General features: G+C 30.8%; 1 protein-coding gene across 1 annotated transcript in view; it reads right to left on the bottom strand.

Annotated features, from left to right (window-relative positions):
• Positions 1-827: 827 nt before the first annotated feature.
• The window catches only part of LOC123300994 (protein I'm not dead yet-like), a 60,407-nt gene continuing 47,233 nt past the window's right edge, over positions 828-14,001 (bottom strand). The window contains exons 2-13 of the mRNA XM_044883699.1: positions 12,640-12,751; positions 12,310-12,575; positions 11,561-11,675; positions 9,406-9,479; positions 6,638-6,769; positions 6,431-6,577; positions 5,357-5,563; positions 5,203-5,297; positions 3,634-3,720; positions 3,358-3,551; positions 2,060-2,197; positions 828-1,006 (exon numbers count right to left, since the gene is read on the bottom strand). Of these exons, the coding sequence (XP_044739634.1) occupies positions 917-1,006; positions 2,060-2,197; positions 3,358-3,551; positions 3,634-3,720; positions 5,203-5,297; positions 5,357-5,563; positions 6,431-6,577; positions 6,638-6,769; positions 9,406-9,479; positions 11,561-11,675; positions 12,310-12,575; positions 12,640-12,751 (1,657 nt within the window). The 3' untranslated portion in view covers positions 828-916. The remainder of the gene's footprint in view (positions 1,007-2,059; positions 2,198-3,357; positions 3,552-3,633; positions 3,721-5,202; positions 5,298-5,356; positions 5,564-6,430; positions 6,578-6,637; positions 6,770-9,405; positions 9,480-11,560; positions 11,676-12,309; positions 12,576-12,639; positions 12,752-14,001) is intronic.

Below are 14,001 nucleotides of genomic sequence, written 5' to 3'. Positions count from 1 at the left end.
GACGATTTAGGACAAAACTAGATTTAATCGATTGAGAGCCAGTCAAATTTACTTTTAGTTGATACGAAAGCTTGTAACGTTTACGAGAGTTTATTTGGAAATGCTGAATTTCTGATATCTCTTCTCTTATTGAAATTAGGAAGGGATGTAATATGAGAGCAATTGCGTCACTTAATTGTCAGACAATTATGATTTATATTGGTAAAATGACAAATTATTTGGTAAAAATTGTCTTAAAATGATTTTAAAATTAGCAACTTTCGTAACTTTATTCGGTAATAATTCAACCCTACTTATTTTCAAACACAAATTAAATGTCCAAAATCCATCAACATTTTCGTGGCGTTGCTAGCTCTTATACCAAATTGTTTGGAATGGAAATAAAACTATTTATATATGATTTATATATTTAATATTGCGAAATTGTTTATTAGAAAGGTATGGTATTACAACTGATATAATTATCAAAGCTAAAAAGTAAAGAAAAAAACGAAAATGTGCACAATTACTTCAGCTACAACTTTTATTCGAATTTTTTATTTATTTGTTACATAGTTTTTTTGTAATTTGCTGTAAACTAATTTTTTTATCCCCTAAAAAAGAGGTTTATGCCCCACCCCAGTGAGAAGTCGCTTTTTTGGTACGAAGTTGTTACAATCAACATCTGAGTCAAATTTCAAAGATGCAACACTTTTTTCAAGATACATATTTAATTTTGTTGTCCGAAATTAATATATACTACTTTGTTTTATATTAAATGAATATTTAAATTAAACACTTCTTAATCAGTCAAGACATCTTTTTTTTAAATAAAAATCAAACACACAATTACTTATAAACACTTTATAAAACATTTTAAGAAGTTCAGTTCACTTCAGTTTTAACATTGGATTTTCTTTCCATAACCATTCAAAATTTACCAACTATAGATGTATTTACCATAAGTCATTACTGCAGCAATATAAACGGTCATAGCCATCACACTTACAACAATGCCAGCTTTTGCCTAAAATAAAACGGAATAATATTATTTTTTACTGATACAGTAGAAAAGATTCCAAGAATATGCAAAATAATCTGTTATTTTTTTCATAATCCTAAATGCATTTATGTAGCCAAAAAACTTTAGTCGATTTTTGGCACTTTTCAAGGTTGCCTCAATATAAAAATATTGTCTGCCACTTTTAGCATTTCGGACAACCAATACCATGGATAAACGATGTCCAAGACGGCCACGAACAACAATTCTAGTTTTTTTTTGCACAAGTTGAGTTATAGCCAAGAGGTCCTTAGGCAAAAGTCTTACCACTCGGCAGACCAACCCATGTGTTATAATCTTGTTATAACATTTCTCTAACTATAGTGTTTTGTATTTATAATGAATTTTCCACCGTTTAGAGCGTCTCAAAAATTTAAACTTGGAGGTATTCGAGCTCGTTGATTACGAATTTAAGTTTATATAAAATACTCTGAACTTATAAGATCAAGTTGCTGAAGAAGTCTCAATAAATGAGACGAAACGTACAACAGGATCAACTGTAAATTCCTAGTCCAACTGTGATTCAATTTGTTCATATACTTTTCGTTTTGTACGTCATAAACAATTTTAAATTTATATAAAACTTTTTAGATGGTACTAAAAAAAAGTATTCACTGAAACTATTTGTCAACTCCAAAGGAAAATATGAGTATTCATAAAAAATTACTGTCAGGTAAACCAAAATGAATTTTTGTAAACCCATCTTTTTCTTCCTTTTCTTTCCTTTGGAAGGCAAGATTCTAGTTCGTAGTTCTCACAAAATTTGATGGAAAAAATAGAACTTGTATCAAGATAAACATTGAACTTTCCTTTTACAAACAAGCTCGAATTTACGATTGCCATAAAAAACTTCGAGTCTTAAAATATATTATGAGTAACGTATCTTCAAGCTTTTTTAGACTTCAGATTTTTTTACTCTTAAAATGAGCCCTGTGTAATTTTATGGAAACGAGAGTATCGCGTCTTCATTCTTCAAGAATTTTTTGTTGATATTCGGTTTATAATATTAATTATATTTACCATTTGGGCTGTTGGAATATTCACATATCCTGCCGCAACGGCATTTGGTGGAGTTCCTACTGGTAACATGAAGGAAAACGAACATGCTATTGCAGTTGGCATAGATAAAAACAGTGGATCTATCATCAAATTTTTGGACTAAAAAAATAATAAAGATTAGTGCATAATAAATATGTAAAAACAAAATTTATCAGACTTTTAAATTATTTGTTTTGGTGGAAACTGACATATTGTGATCGAAAAATGAGTTAAACTTACAATACATCCGTACAACTTTATAAGTTATGGTAAGTCCACACGATACCAACTTCACATTGACTTCTTTACAATTTTATCAGCGCAACAAATCAGTGCAAACCAAAGTCGGTATGATGGTAAAGTCTTTTACAAGAACATTTTTACTCAGACTTTCAATCTGTACAGATATCTGTACAAACAATAGTCTGTATCGTGTGAACCAACCATTACTCTGTTATTCACAAAAATGAAAATATTAATTTATTGAACTTACTAAAAGTAAGATAAATGTATCCGAAAAAGACCTTACTCCCTTGTATTTCGACATGGAAAGTCTTAGGTTTCAATATTATAATCCCTTAATTTTAATAACACCCCAGTTCCATTGCAACGCGCTTTTTTTCAAACAACAATTTCCTCAAAATAGAATTTTTTTCGTGTTATTCATTATCCAGTAGCACTTTTAGTCGTCTGTATAGTTAGGTACTTAATTTCGATCAGTATTATATCAGATGTTGTGGGGGTGAGTCCAGATTTTGTTTATTTCGCGGTCGTCCAAGGATACCAGGCTCAAATAAAATAAGGTATAATATTGAATCCCACATTCATAACTTTCCACCCCGAAATCCTAATTGTAAATTTAGTTAATATATTTTTCTTAATAGGAAATTTTTTGGCTAATTTCACTGTAGTAATAAACAAGGATATTAAAATAATTTTTGTAATAAAATTGGTTTTTCTATTTTTTAACCCCCGGCCTAAAAAAAGGAGTTTGACTGCTATGTGTGTGTGCCTGTCTGTTTGTCTGTGGCATCGTAGCGCCTAAGCGGATGAACCTTCTTTTTTGGTTTGGTTTGAAAGGTAACTTAATGGGGAGTGTTCTTAGCTATCTTTCAACTTCGAGTTTAGGGTTCCGTACTCGAAAAAACTAAAAAGTTAGTGATGATCTTCAAAATCGTCTCAGCTTGGAAAAGGCTTTAAGGAAAAAGATAATTTAATGGGGGTTTGTTAAATTTTGTAAATTTTACTTGTATACGATTTAATCTAAATTATTTACATACCAAAGATAGAGCTATGGGAGCAACAATATTACAAATGGCAACGTTTGATGACAGTTCGGTCATAAATGATGCGATTATTGCAATCAAAGCCATAATTATCCAATCAGGTAATACATGCATTGCACTTAACCATTCTCCAATCATTGTGGACATACCAGATTTTTCTGATCCCAATGCTAGAGCAAAACCACCACCTACAAAAATTCAATTTTATTAGTTAAAAATGTTGACTTCCCAGAGTAGTTTTCAAATAATTCAAGACAAAAAAAACTTTACCCAAAAGGAACATTAGTCCCCATGGACATTTTTGATGTAATAATTTCCAAGTAATTAGTGGTTCACTTGATTTTGGACACTCTTTTTCTGAAAATTAAATAATTTCTTTAGATATAATTTAACGGAAATGGTTTTAATAAACAGTGACTGGATTTAATACTTTTTTTAATTTAATTTTAAATATGTTATTATTATGCTGAGAAGTCGAACCAAAATCTTTCTTATGAGGAAAAATTGCTTCAGAAAAGTGGTGTAGTTCAAAGTATCGAAAATTAATATAGTAATTTTCTTGGAAAAAATATTATTATTTATTTATAAAATCGGAATATTAATCTATACCTAAGGCAGGTCCACACACTGCGTTTAACACGAAGTTTTGTCTGCACAGTTCAACACATTGCAGATATAACGTTGCGTGTAGATTGGAAAAGTTTTGAATTCGGCGCGAAGATGGCATATTTGCATCGATAACTGAGCTAGATGCTATGTGCCATCAAGTATGATGGAACGATTGAATTTGTCAATTTAATGCCATAGATTGAACTGTGAATAATGATTTTAATTCCTTCGTCGATTCCTCGTCATATACAAATTCATAAATTTAACAGTGGTGACGAAGAGTAAACGGCATTTGCGTATGGAAAAGTATTTAATAATGTAGGATGGTGGGGTAACACTACATCGAAGAAAACGGTCCTATCATGTGGTGATATTGCTGTCCTCATAAAAGTATTTTCTTTGATGATATGCGGTGTCACTAATTCCAATAAATTAGTATACGTGCCTTTTTCAATTCTCTTTAATTAAGATTACTAGACAAGATATTTGTCAATATTTAGTTTACGTTGTATGTATCAAATTAAAAACATCAAATATAATCGAATAGACCATGATGTAAATAAATATCGTATGCATGATTAAAAGTAAACAAAAACAATAAATAAGTAATAATAATAAATAAGTGGATAAACAAAGTAAAAAATTCATTGACCTGAAAAAATTGCATTCGTGTTTAGAACTCGAATAGCCTAATTGGTAGGGCGCTTGACATAAATCCAAGAAGTCCGGTTTCGAATCCTTGTTCGAGTGTATTTTTTTCAATTCTCTTTAATTACGTGCCTATGTTAATCACGTAATTCACGCAGTAACCTTATATGGAAAAATTTCTGCCATCTTAAAAAAATTTAGCCACTTCCGCGACCACTTAGAACGCTGGGTACTTCTGAGACGTTTCATTTTTTTTTTTTTTTGTAGCAAGACACCATGCCAAAATTAACCTCCTCCATGACAATATCACACAAAATATAAAAAATAGCGAAATATACAGATATATAAAAATTGCAACGATTTCATTTCGTCTTAAGACTGCGCAGACAAAAGGTTGTGCAAAACGTAGGGTGTGGGACTACTTTAAGATTTTCTGAATAAGAATCAATTGACAAAATGAAATGAAAATTCAGAATATCAGTATAACATATATCAAATTCATAATGACTCGAAAGCAGTTCTCAAACAAATTGATGTCTCCTTTAAAATTAAAAAATGCCAGTTTCAGTTATATATACTTACGATCTTTTGAACAAGCATTCAGAAAATATGGTTTTGCAGGAATGAGAAACATTATTATTACAATAAAGAAAGCTACACTTCCATCGCCTATTTTCCTAAAAATCCACAAAAATTATCAATTATTTATCTATAAGATTGTAGTAAAAAATCTTACACACTGGAAATTGCTTGTGCAAATCCGGGCATAAATCCAGGATCACGGAAAAACCATAAAAGTATACATAGTACAAACAAAAACAAAACCCACGACTCATGCCATGAGATCGTTCCCAAATCTTTAAACTTCTGTTTCAACACTTCTCTTGCAGTTCCTTTTAATTCTTTACCTTTTTGTACTAATGCATACGCTTCTGAATTTTTCCTAAAAAAAATTACATTTTAAAACAATATGGCTTTGAAACAAACGAAATGTAAGGCTAAAACCAGTTGCAAGAAAAGATGAGACACAAAAATTTTGTTCTCCTTTTTTTTCAATAGAAATATATTAATAAACTTTAAAATTTTCAATTACAAATATGGAAATTGATTGGGTTGATTTTTCTTGGTGTAACCTGGGCTGTTCCATTTGGAAGAACAAAAATTATTATACGCTTGGCGTGCCTATTTCATAAAAAACACTGACAATCAATCTTTGATGTAAAGTTTCAATATTGTTTAATGTATTTCAAAAAAAAAAAAGAAAAAAAACAATTTTTAGTGCCCTTTTTTTCTTGCAGTTGTGTTTGTCTAAAATAATAAATTGGGGCGATAATTGAAGACTGCCGACAAAAGTTTAAATTAAAACCATAGAGATATTATATAGAGTTCGTGGAAATACAGTGAGAGTGTCCGCAGGTAAGAGAGATAACACTGCCAGGCTACCGTATAATTTCCTCACGTTATCATATGATACTTAGAGGAGATACGGTAGCTTAGCAGCGTTTTCTCTCTGACCTATAGACTCTGTCACTTATGGCTAGCATAGGTACTCGCCTTATCCATTTTGTTCAATAATATCTCTATGCTTAAAATTATGCAATATATACGTCGCAGCTAACTAGTTAATTAACCGTTTTTTACTAAACAATCAAACAGTTAGGCAAACGACTTGGATCGATTACGATCAACTACTTGTCCAGTCTAGTCATTTAAAATTAGTTTCACCTGGCGCTGAAACCGACACCCCAGCAACAATATTGTAAACAATAAAAGTTTTCAACATCTTAGAGTGGTAATTAGAAAAAATTACCTGAATAAACCGAGATACATGTATTCTAATATGAAATATGTTAATACATTTATGATAATCATTACGGGAGCATTAAAAACAATCCATAAAGAGAAGTTAACACCTTGTGACTTGTAATCTTTCCAATCAGTAAGATTTTTTAAACTCCTGAAAATGAAATTTAATTAAAAATATTATCGAACATAGCGTTTTTTAAAAAATAATTACTCTTCATGTCTTTCAAATAATCCACGGTATGTTAAATTTGTTCCAGTTCCTACTATGGTGGCACATCCTCCAATTGTAGATGAATATGCTGCTGCTAGAAAGTAGGCCATTGTAGTATCTGTCGGAACTTGTCTGAAAAATTTTCAATAATTTTAGTGATACTATCAGGCGGGTTTTTGTGATGGTAGCGCCAACCGGGCTCCCATATTCGAGGGCTCAAGCAAGATATTTTTATATCTACTGGATCCGATTATTATTTGATCTTTTCGAGGGTTTCCGTTTCTTTTTATTAAAGAAAATTGTTCATTTCATGATCCACTGCTATAAAAATGCATAAATATTTAGGTAAAAAATTTTTATAAATAATTTGATTTTTAAATTTTCTATAAATAATTTAAGGCTATATCGAGATGATTCGCAAAGTAAATCGAACTAGCTAGGGAAAATAAAAATGAACAAGAGGTATCGTGGGAACTCGGTGGGAGCTATGTTCCTTTCATTATGTATTATTGAATAACAAGAACAATGGAGGAATGGTAATAACATTAATTATATTTATTTAAATTCATAAAAATGATTATTTAAACTATAAAATAATATAATATTTTTGCATATTTTAAAAATTCACGGCAAACTGAATCCATTGAAAAATTTTTTGGTCAAGCCTCCCTACACATAAACAAATTAAAACAATACCTTGCGATAAGCAATATAGTTTCAAAAAGTGGTAGAACTATGCATATTAGAAAAAAATCTACTCTTTAAAAGCCAATTATTTTATTTCAACGTCCATAAATAAAACTTTTCGATACAATTATAACATTATTCTGAACCAAACGGAATCAAATATTATGAAGAAATTGATTGATTTTCAACAGCCCCGATTTGGTCTATTTTACCTTCATATCGAGGTAAAATGAATTATTACATATAGAAAAACAAAAAAATTAAAGAAAAATGTATAGAAATAAACTTCAGTCAAAGAAAATTGTTAAGAGCTTTTTCAATGTGAACATTATAACTTCATTATCATAATTATTATCGATGCCAGTGACCCAGAGATTTACAATGAGCTCATAATTGTGCCCGGTTCAAAGTTTAATTAACACTTGTTGAAATCACGAGCGATCATTTGGTCACACATAAAAAACATAGTAAGAAACACAATTCAACTAAAGGCTAATAATATATGTAGTTTTTTTATTTTTTTTACATAAAACTAAAAAAATCGTTTTCCTCAATAGAAGCTTGTGAAAATAAATCACAACTTTGACCGAACGCAGAGGAATAATAACTAATATTCTAGCCTAAGAAACGAATAGATGGCACCAATAGTTTATAAGTTATATAAGCCCGGTTCGACTTCCTTTCTCCTAATTAGTTATACAATGTATGTTAGGTAAATTTTATTGTGTGTCCGTCCTGAAGGGGATAATATTTGGACATTATCCACTTAGAGAGCTGTGTGAGTAGCTGAGAATTTTGTTAAGAGTTATATACAGGGCGATACAGTTAATCGAGTCAAGCAATTGTTTTTTTGCCTTTTTTCAAAAAATATTTAGTACCTACTAAAGTTTTGTCATTCGGAGGAGGAAATCTATCAACAATAAAATGTCTTTATAATTGGGTGGTTTTGTGTTCAAGTGAAGGTCGACTTCATTTTTTAAATAAAAACTTTTTTTTTTAGTAGATTCGTTTTTCTTGGTAAAATTGTGAAACCTTTTTTGGAAATTTTTTTTCCTGCGTTTCAATTTTTTAATTTTCTTTTTTATATTTGACTTTGAAGATGTTAGTAAGTCACAACCATAGAGATAATACAGTTAGAGAACGCAAGGGTTTTGCTAGCCTGTAAGCGGATGCGTTATGCGAAGCAAGAGAGAAGACTGTCAGTGAGTTCCTCTGTGTCCTTGTCATAATCATATGTACATATATTGTTTATTATATGTATTAGTAAGTATAAGTATATGTATTAAACAAGGACACAGATGAACTCACTGGCAGTCTTCTCTCTCGCTTCCCATATCGCATCCACTTATAGGCTAGCGTTCTCTATCTGTCATATCTATGGTCACAAAAATCTATGGTATTTACTGCTTCTATTTGTATAAAATATTTTAATAATTTTGAAACCAATTTAAAAGGAGAGTTAACAATAATTACTTCTTATTTTTCCTAATAACGGTAGACTCCCTTAATATGGTTCACTATCACTGATATAAGAACATAATTACGGGAATTATAAAGACGATAATTTAAAGAAAATAATTAATGTAAAATAGTTTGAAAAATCTTTAAAACGATTTATTTATTCATTCCAATCAATATTTTAACATATTTAAATATAAAAAAACTTAAAAATCCTTAATAATGTATCAGTTTAACCTTAAGTACACAGACAAAATATTTGTAATGAAACCAGATGTTAACTGATCGCTCATTTTTTCGACGGGTTTTCAATTGATTAGATTCGTTCAAAAGTTGATTTTTTTTATTCATATTTCAGTTCTAGAGGCTGTGTTATTGTTTAAAACTAAAAATTTATTTAGCGTTTCTTAATTTTTGATTAAAATAAAAGACTCCCGAAATAACGTAGGTACTACCCCATAATAATGTACATTTACCTTAATTCGGCTTTTTATAATAATTTTAAATAACACTTTCATGGTTCGCGTTTCTTATAACTCTTTACATTTTACTCAACTCAATACAAACTAGACGTTACGACAAACAGTATTTGCATTTCCTGTTATTAAAACAAATACACTTACCTTGCTTGTTTTTCTGCCTCTGGTAGTTGAGCTTCTTCATCAGAGAGTGGTTTATACACTGAGCCCATACCTTGCTAAATAAACACCATTTAATTTATTTTTCACATGATGGGTGTATTAAAGAAAACTTCAGAGTTCTTATGGGGAATGGATTTCGGCAAAATTGGTTGAACATTTTGTTGAAAGTAATTCTAATTAACAGGCCTTATCTCTGTATGAACTAGATTCGAGCATTTTCAGGATTAAAGGATCATTTCCCACATATATAATTCAGAAATGAGTTAACAAAAATTGTTGGTATATATTTTTACGATAAACTTGATGCGCATTCAATCTCTAGAATAAAGAGAGTTTTTTTAAGTTTGGACGAGTAGTTTTGGGGTTAATCATCATTTTTCTTGATTGGAGTGTTCTGTGTTTGGAATACCAACAGTCGAATTAAGTTGTGTAATGAACAGTTTTTGACATATACAGAGTGCCTTTTTTAAGTTGATATATGCTTGAAACTCGAAAAATAACTTTTATCGATACAAATGCTTCAAATAAAAAATGTTGGGTGGGTAATAGCACATCTAAATATTAAACTTGACCTAGGTTTTCAAGCTTAATCAAAAGCTCACTCTGCTTCATAATTGGTAATCGATATATGAATACTTTACATTAGAAATTAATTAAAAAAATAACATTTTTGTTCGAAACATTATTTCAATCGTACAGTTTAGGCAAAAACGGACTAAAAAATTTTAACCAAAATTGTTTTTTCGTATCAAAATTGTCATTTTGCATAATCGTTTCTGTGAAAAATAGACACCATTCGAAAAAATTTTTCAATTAATCCAATAAAAGTGGTTTGTTTTTTTATAAAGACCATTTTTGTGCAAATTGAATGAACAAACGCACAAAAAGCTAGATTTTTGCTATTAATTATTGTCTAAACTAACCGGTAACAAAAAAATGTTTCAAACAAAAAATGTTAGCGTATTTTTAAAGAACAACTTTCTAATTTAAGTATCCAATGTTTGTCAGTTATGAATCAGTGTAAGGTTTTAATTGAACCTAAAAACTTTCCGGTATAAGGTGTGAGCCTTTGAAACTAATATTTTTCGTTTGAAGCATTTTCCTTGATTAAATTTATTTATCGAGTTTTAAGCATATGGCAACTTAAAAAAGAAGACACTCCGTATAGCGTCAAAGGTCTTTATCTCCGTATTAACTAAATTAGAGTGTTTTCAGGTTTAAAGGATAAACTATTGTATCTTCATGTCTAACATGGAAATAAGTCCCTGAATACATGAGCACATACATATGCCTAAATCTAGTTTACTAGTCTGGCATGTAATAACTTAAAACTTGGTTACTTTACCATCAACTGCAATTTCATCATCCTTTTCATTAGGTGAGTAGGAAACAAAAAGCTGGTTTTTACAACTTTCTGAAATCTTGTGTAAATCCTGATTTTTAACATTTTTACTTCATGAATATGTCCATATGGACTGAAATTATTCATTATTTTAAGTATATTTAATGTCACTATCCCATTAGTCCCTTAGTGTATGATACGACTAATTGTTTTTGAAAAATATGCTTCGTATTCCCCTCATATTGTCTCATTTTTTGTTAATACATTTTTTTAAATTTGGATAAAATGCTTTAATTGCATATTTTGAATACGTATCGAATTTAGAGTAAATATATGCTAGTCATCTGTTTACTAATTTCTAAACACTATATTTCGGAATTTCCTTCCTTCCGGAATTTCCGGAACAGGAGAATGTTGGAAACTAGTTCATAGAGAAATAGGAAAGTTAAACCCAAATATCTCAAAAACTGTTCACTACTTACCGTTGCGTCCATTGAAACTTTTAATAAGCATGTTAAGAATTACTTTCCACCAAACTTTCAGCTAATTTAGCTCCCACTGGGAGGATCCAGGTAGCTTTACGAACATTAAAAAAAAACAGCAGTGTCAATCGTGACGTGGGGGCTGAAAAAACTCAAGCTACCTTGAAAGTGAGGTTGCACATTAATCATTATAGAGTTTTATCCTAGAAGCCTAGACGTTTAAAATTTAAACTTTTTTAAATAGTTAGTGCAGAAGGATACCAACTTAAATACACAAATAAACAGGGTATATTTAGAATAATAATAATTTTACCTTTTCTAATTCTTCTAAAACTGCTTTTATAATTGGACACATCATTGCCGTAGCAGCTGTATTTGACATCCAGCAGGAAACAAACATTGTAATCATCATAACACCAAAATGTAATCTAAAATAAGTGAAAATATTAACGGATGGGTTTTGCACGAAGTTAGAATCAATATATTCACTATTTGCTGGTGGAAAACGCTGGAGGCATACAAATTATGCTCGATGATTTGAGCTCCATTTATAAGGACGTATGTCTAATAATAATAAATCTCAGCAAAACAGAGTTCATTTTCAACTCCCTACAGTTAACGAACTTAAAAACCATTGAAAAAACTTATATCTATGCAGAATAGTTCAAACGAAATGGCAAAATCATGGAAAACGTTTGCTCCTTCAGTCCTTCAAACGCATACTTAAGGGCGGTATACCAATAAATCTAAAGAGGAAGGTGGTGGATGGCTGAGTACTACCAGTGCTAGCGTATGGATCTCAAGTTTCGATACTAGCTAAAAAAGACATATTTTGTAGTTTTGCACATCATACGATTTAAGTGGCAATGGGCGAGACATGTGTCGAGGCTTAGGAGTATGCGCTGGATTAAAAACTACAACTTGGGCACCTTATAATTTCAAAGTAAGGAAGGACGCTAGAAATATTACTATTTCATTGGCTAAATTTTGATAGTGGTTGAATATTCTAAATTTCGTGATTTGATACATTAATTTCTAAGCAAATTTAGATTAGTGACTTACCTCCTTGGACTACATCCAACAAGAAGGATAAAACCTAACGCAATACGATAATGTAATCTGCTATGCTCAACAGCCAAAGCAACCATAATACCACCCAGAAACATTACATTCGTTTCTTTAAAATATTCTCTGGTTACATCATTTGAAGATAGGATGCTCATTGCTGGAAAATAGACAATAGGCAATGTGGAAGATATTGCTAATGGAATACATTCAGTAACCCAATAACCTGCCATTACAAGTACCAAATATAAGCATCGATAAGCCTGAAAAATGAAAACAAAAATTTAGTTTAACTTTATTTAAAAAAAATACAAAAAAACAGCTTACCTTATCATTCCAATGAAGAAACAATACTGGAGACCATATTATAGGCCAAACTATACTGAATATACCTCTCCAATATGTTTTTAGAAAATTCCAGGCTAATCGTTTACTAGTTCTGCAATTTCAAGAAATTTTTTATTTATTTTCAAATCAATCCTATTTTAAATTAACATTTTTTACCAACAACTTTTTATTTTCAAACAAAACAATTTTGACCGAGTTATTATTTGTTGTTTCTTAAAATTTTGTGAAAATATTAATCTTCTAAAATGATCATCGACCTTTAGATTGATGGTAGCATATTCAGGTATTTCTGAAAGTATCGCTTGATGTAACTAAATTGCAAAAATACCGAGGTTGGCGATGAAATCAATAGGTTGGCCAGAATTGGTATTCCTGTCTTCGATTAAGCGTCAATTAAATCGAATAAATCAAACCAATTTGTTTCCTAAGTCTCGATCAAGAAAGAATAGTAAATCATATCTTGCTCTTGCCCAAATCTTAACCAAATCTACCAAGCCAAGCTTTGGCTAAGACTATTCATTCAAGTCTTGATTTGTCAGGTCTTGCCCAAGTGTGTTCACTCAAACCTTGGTGTTTTGAGTTTTGGGCATTTTTAGATTTGGATTAGCTAGGCATGGAGGATGAGAACTTTCGTTTTGGACAATTTGCTCCCTTTCATATGAAATGCTTTGAAATATTGATGGTAGGCACAAAATTGAGTCACCGGTGTTTATCGCCTAATAAATTCATTTTCGCCTGTCTGTATTCCTTGACCGTTAACAATATAGCTCAAAAAATTTCAGTTTGTGACCGAACAACGTCCAACAGTGTGTTCCTTAGATACATAACGCATATTTAGAGACATAAGAAAACAAATACAACAAGTGAATATTAACAATTGACTGAATTAATTGTTGAAATACTCTGTATGGACAGTGTCGAATACCAAACCTTCTATGATGGTTTTCGAATACTAAACCTTATAAAATGGTGACCATCAGGCTGCCCTTTCGAGATAACGAATTTTCAATCTACCCCTCTTCATATCATTCGATAGGTTTGGTATGAAATGAATTAATAGACTAAGTAGTTGAAGGTACCTATAAATTTTCAATCTACCTTGTATAGTTTTGGTGAAAATGGAAACTTATGTTCTAGCCTTATTTGCGCACTCTCGGCTAAACAAAGATGTTTACAAGAAACATTTTTTGTAGGGAACATTTAAGCTCGATATTTATTATCATGCTGCCAGGCGGAGAGATGGACGGTCAGACGAAAATGGACTTATTAGATGATTTTATTACTATACCAAAATTATGTTCGTTCATGAATATTTCTAGGCGTTACAAACTTGGGACTAGA

Source organism: Chrysoperla carnea, chromosome 5 (assembly GCF_905475395.1).
Source record: "Chrysoperla carnea chromosome 5, inChrCarn1.1, whole genome shotgun sequence".
NCBI classification, from domain to species: Eukaryota; Metazoa; Arthropoda; class Insecta; order Neuroptera; family Chrysopidae; genus Chrysoperla; species Chrysoperla carnea.
This window is presented reverse-complemented; position numbering and strand designations above follow the sequence as displayed.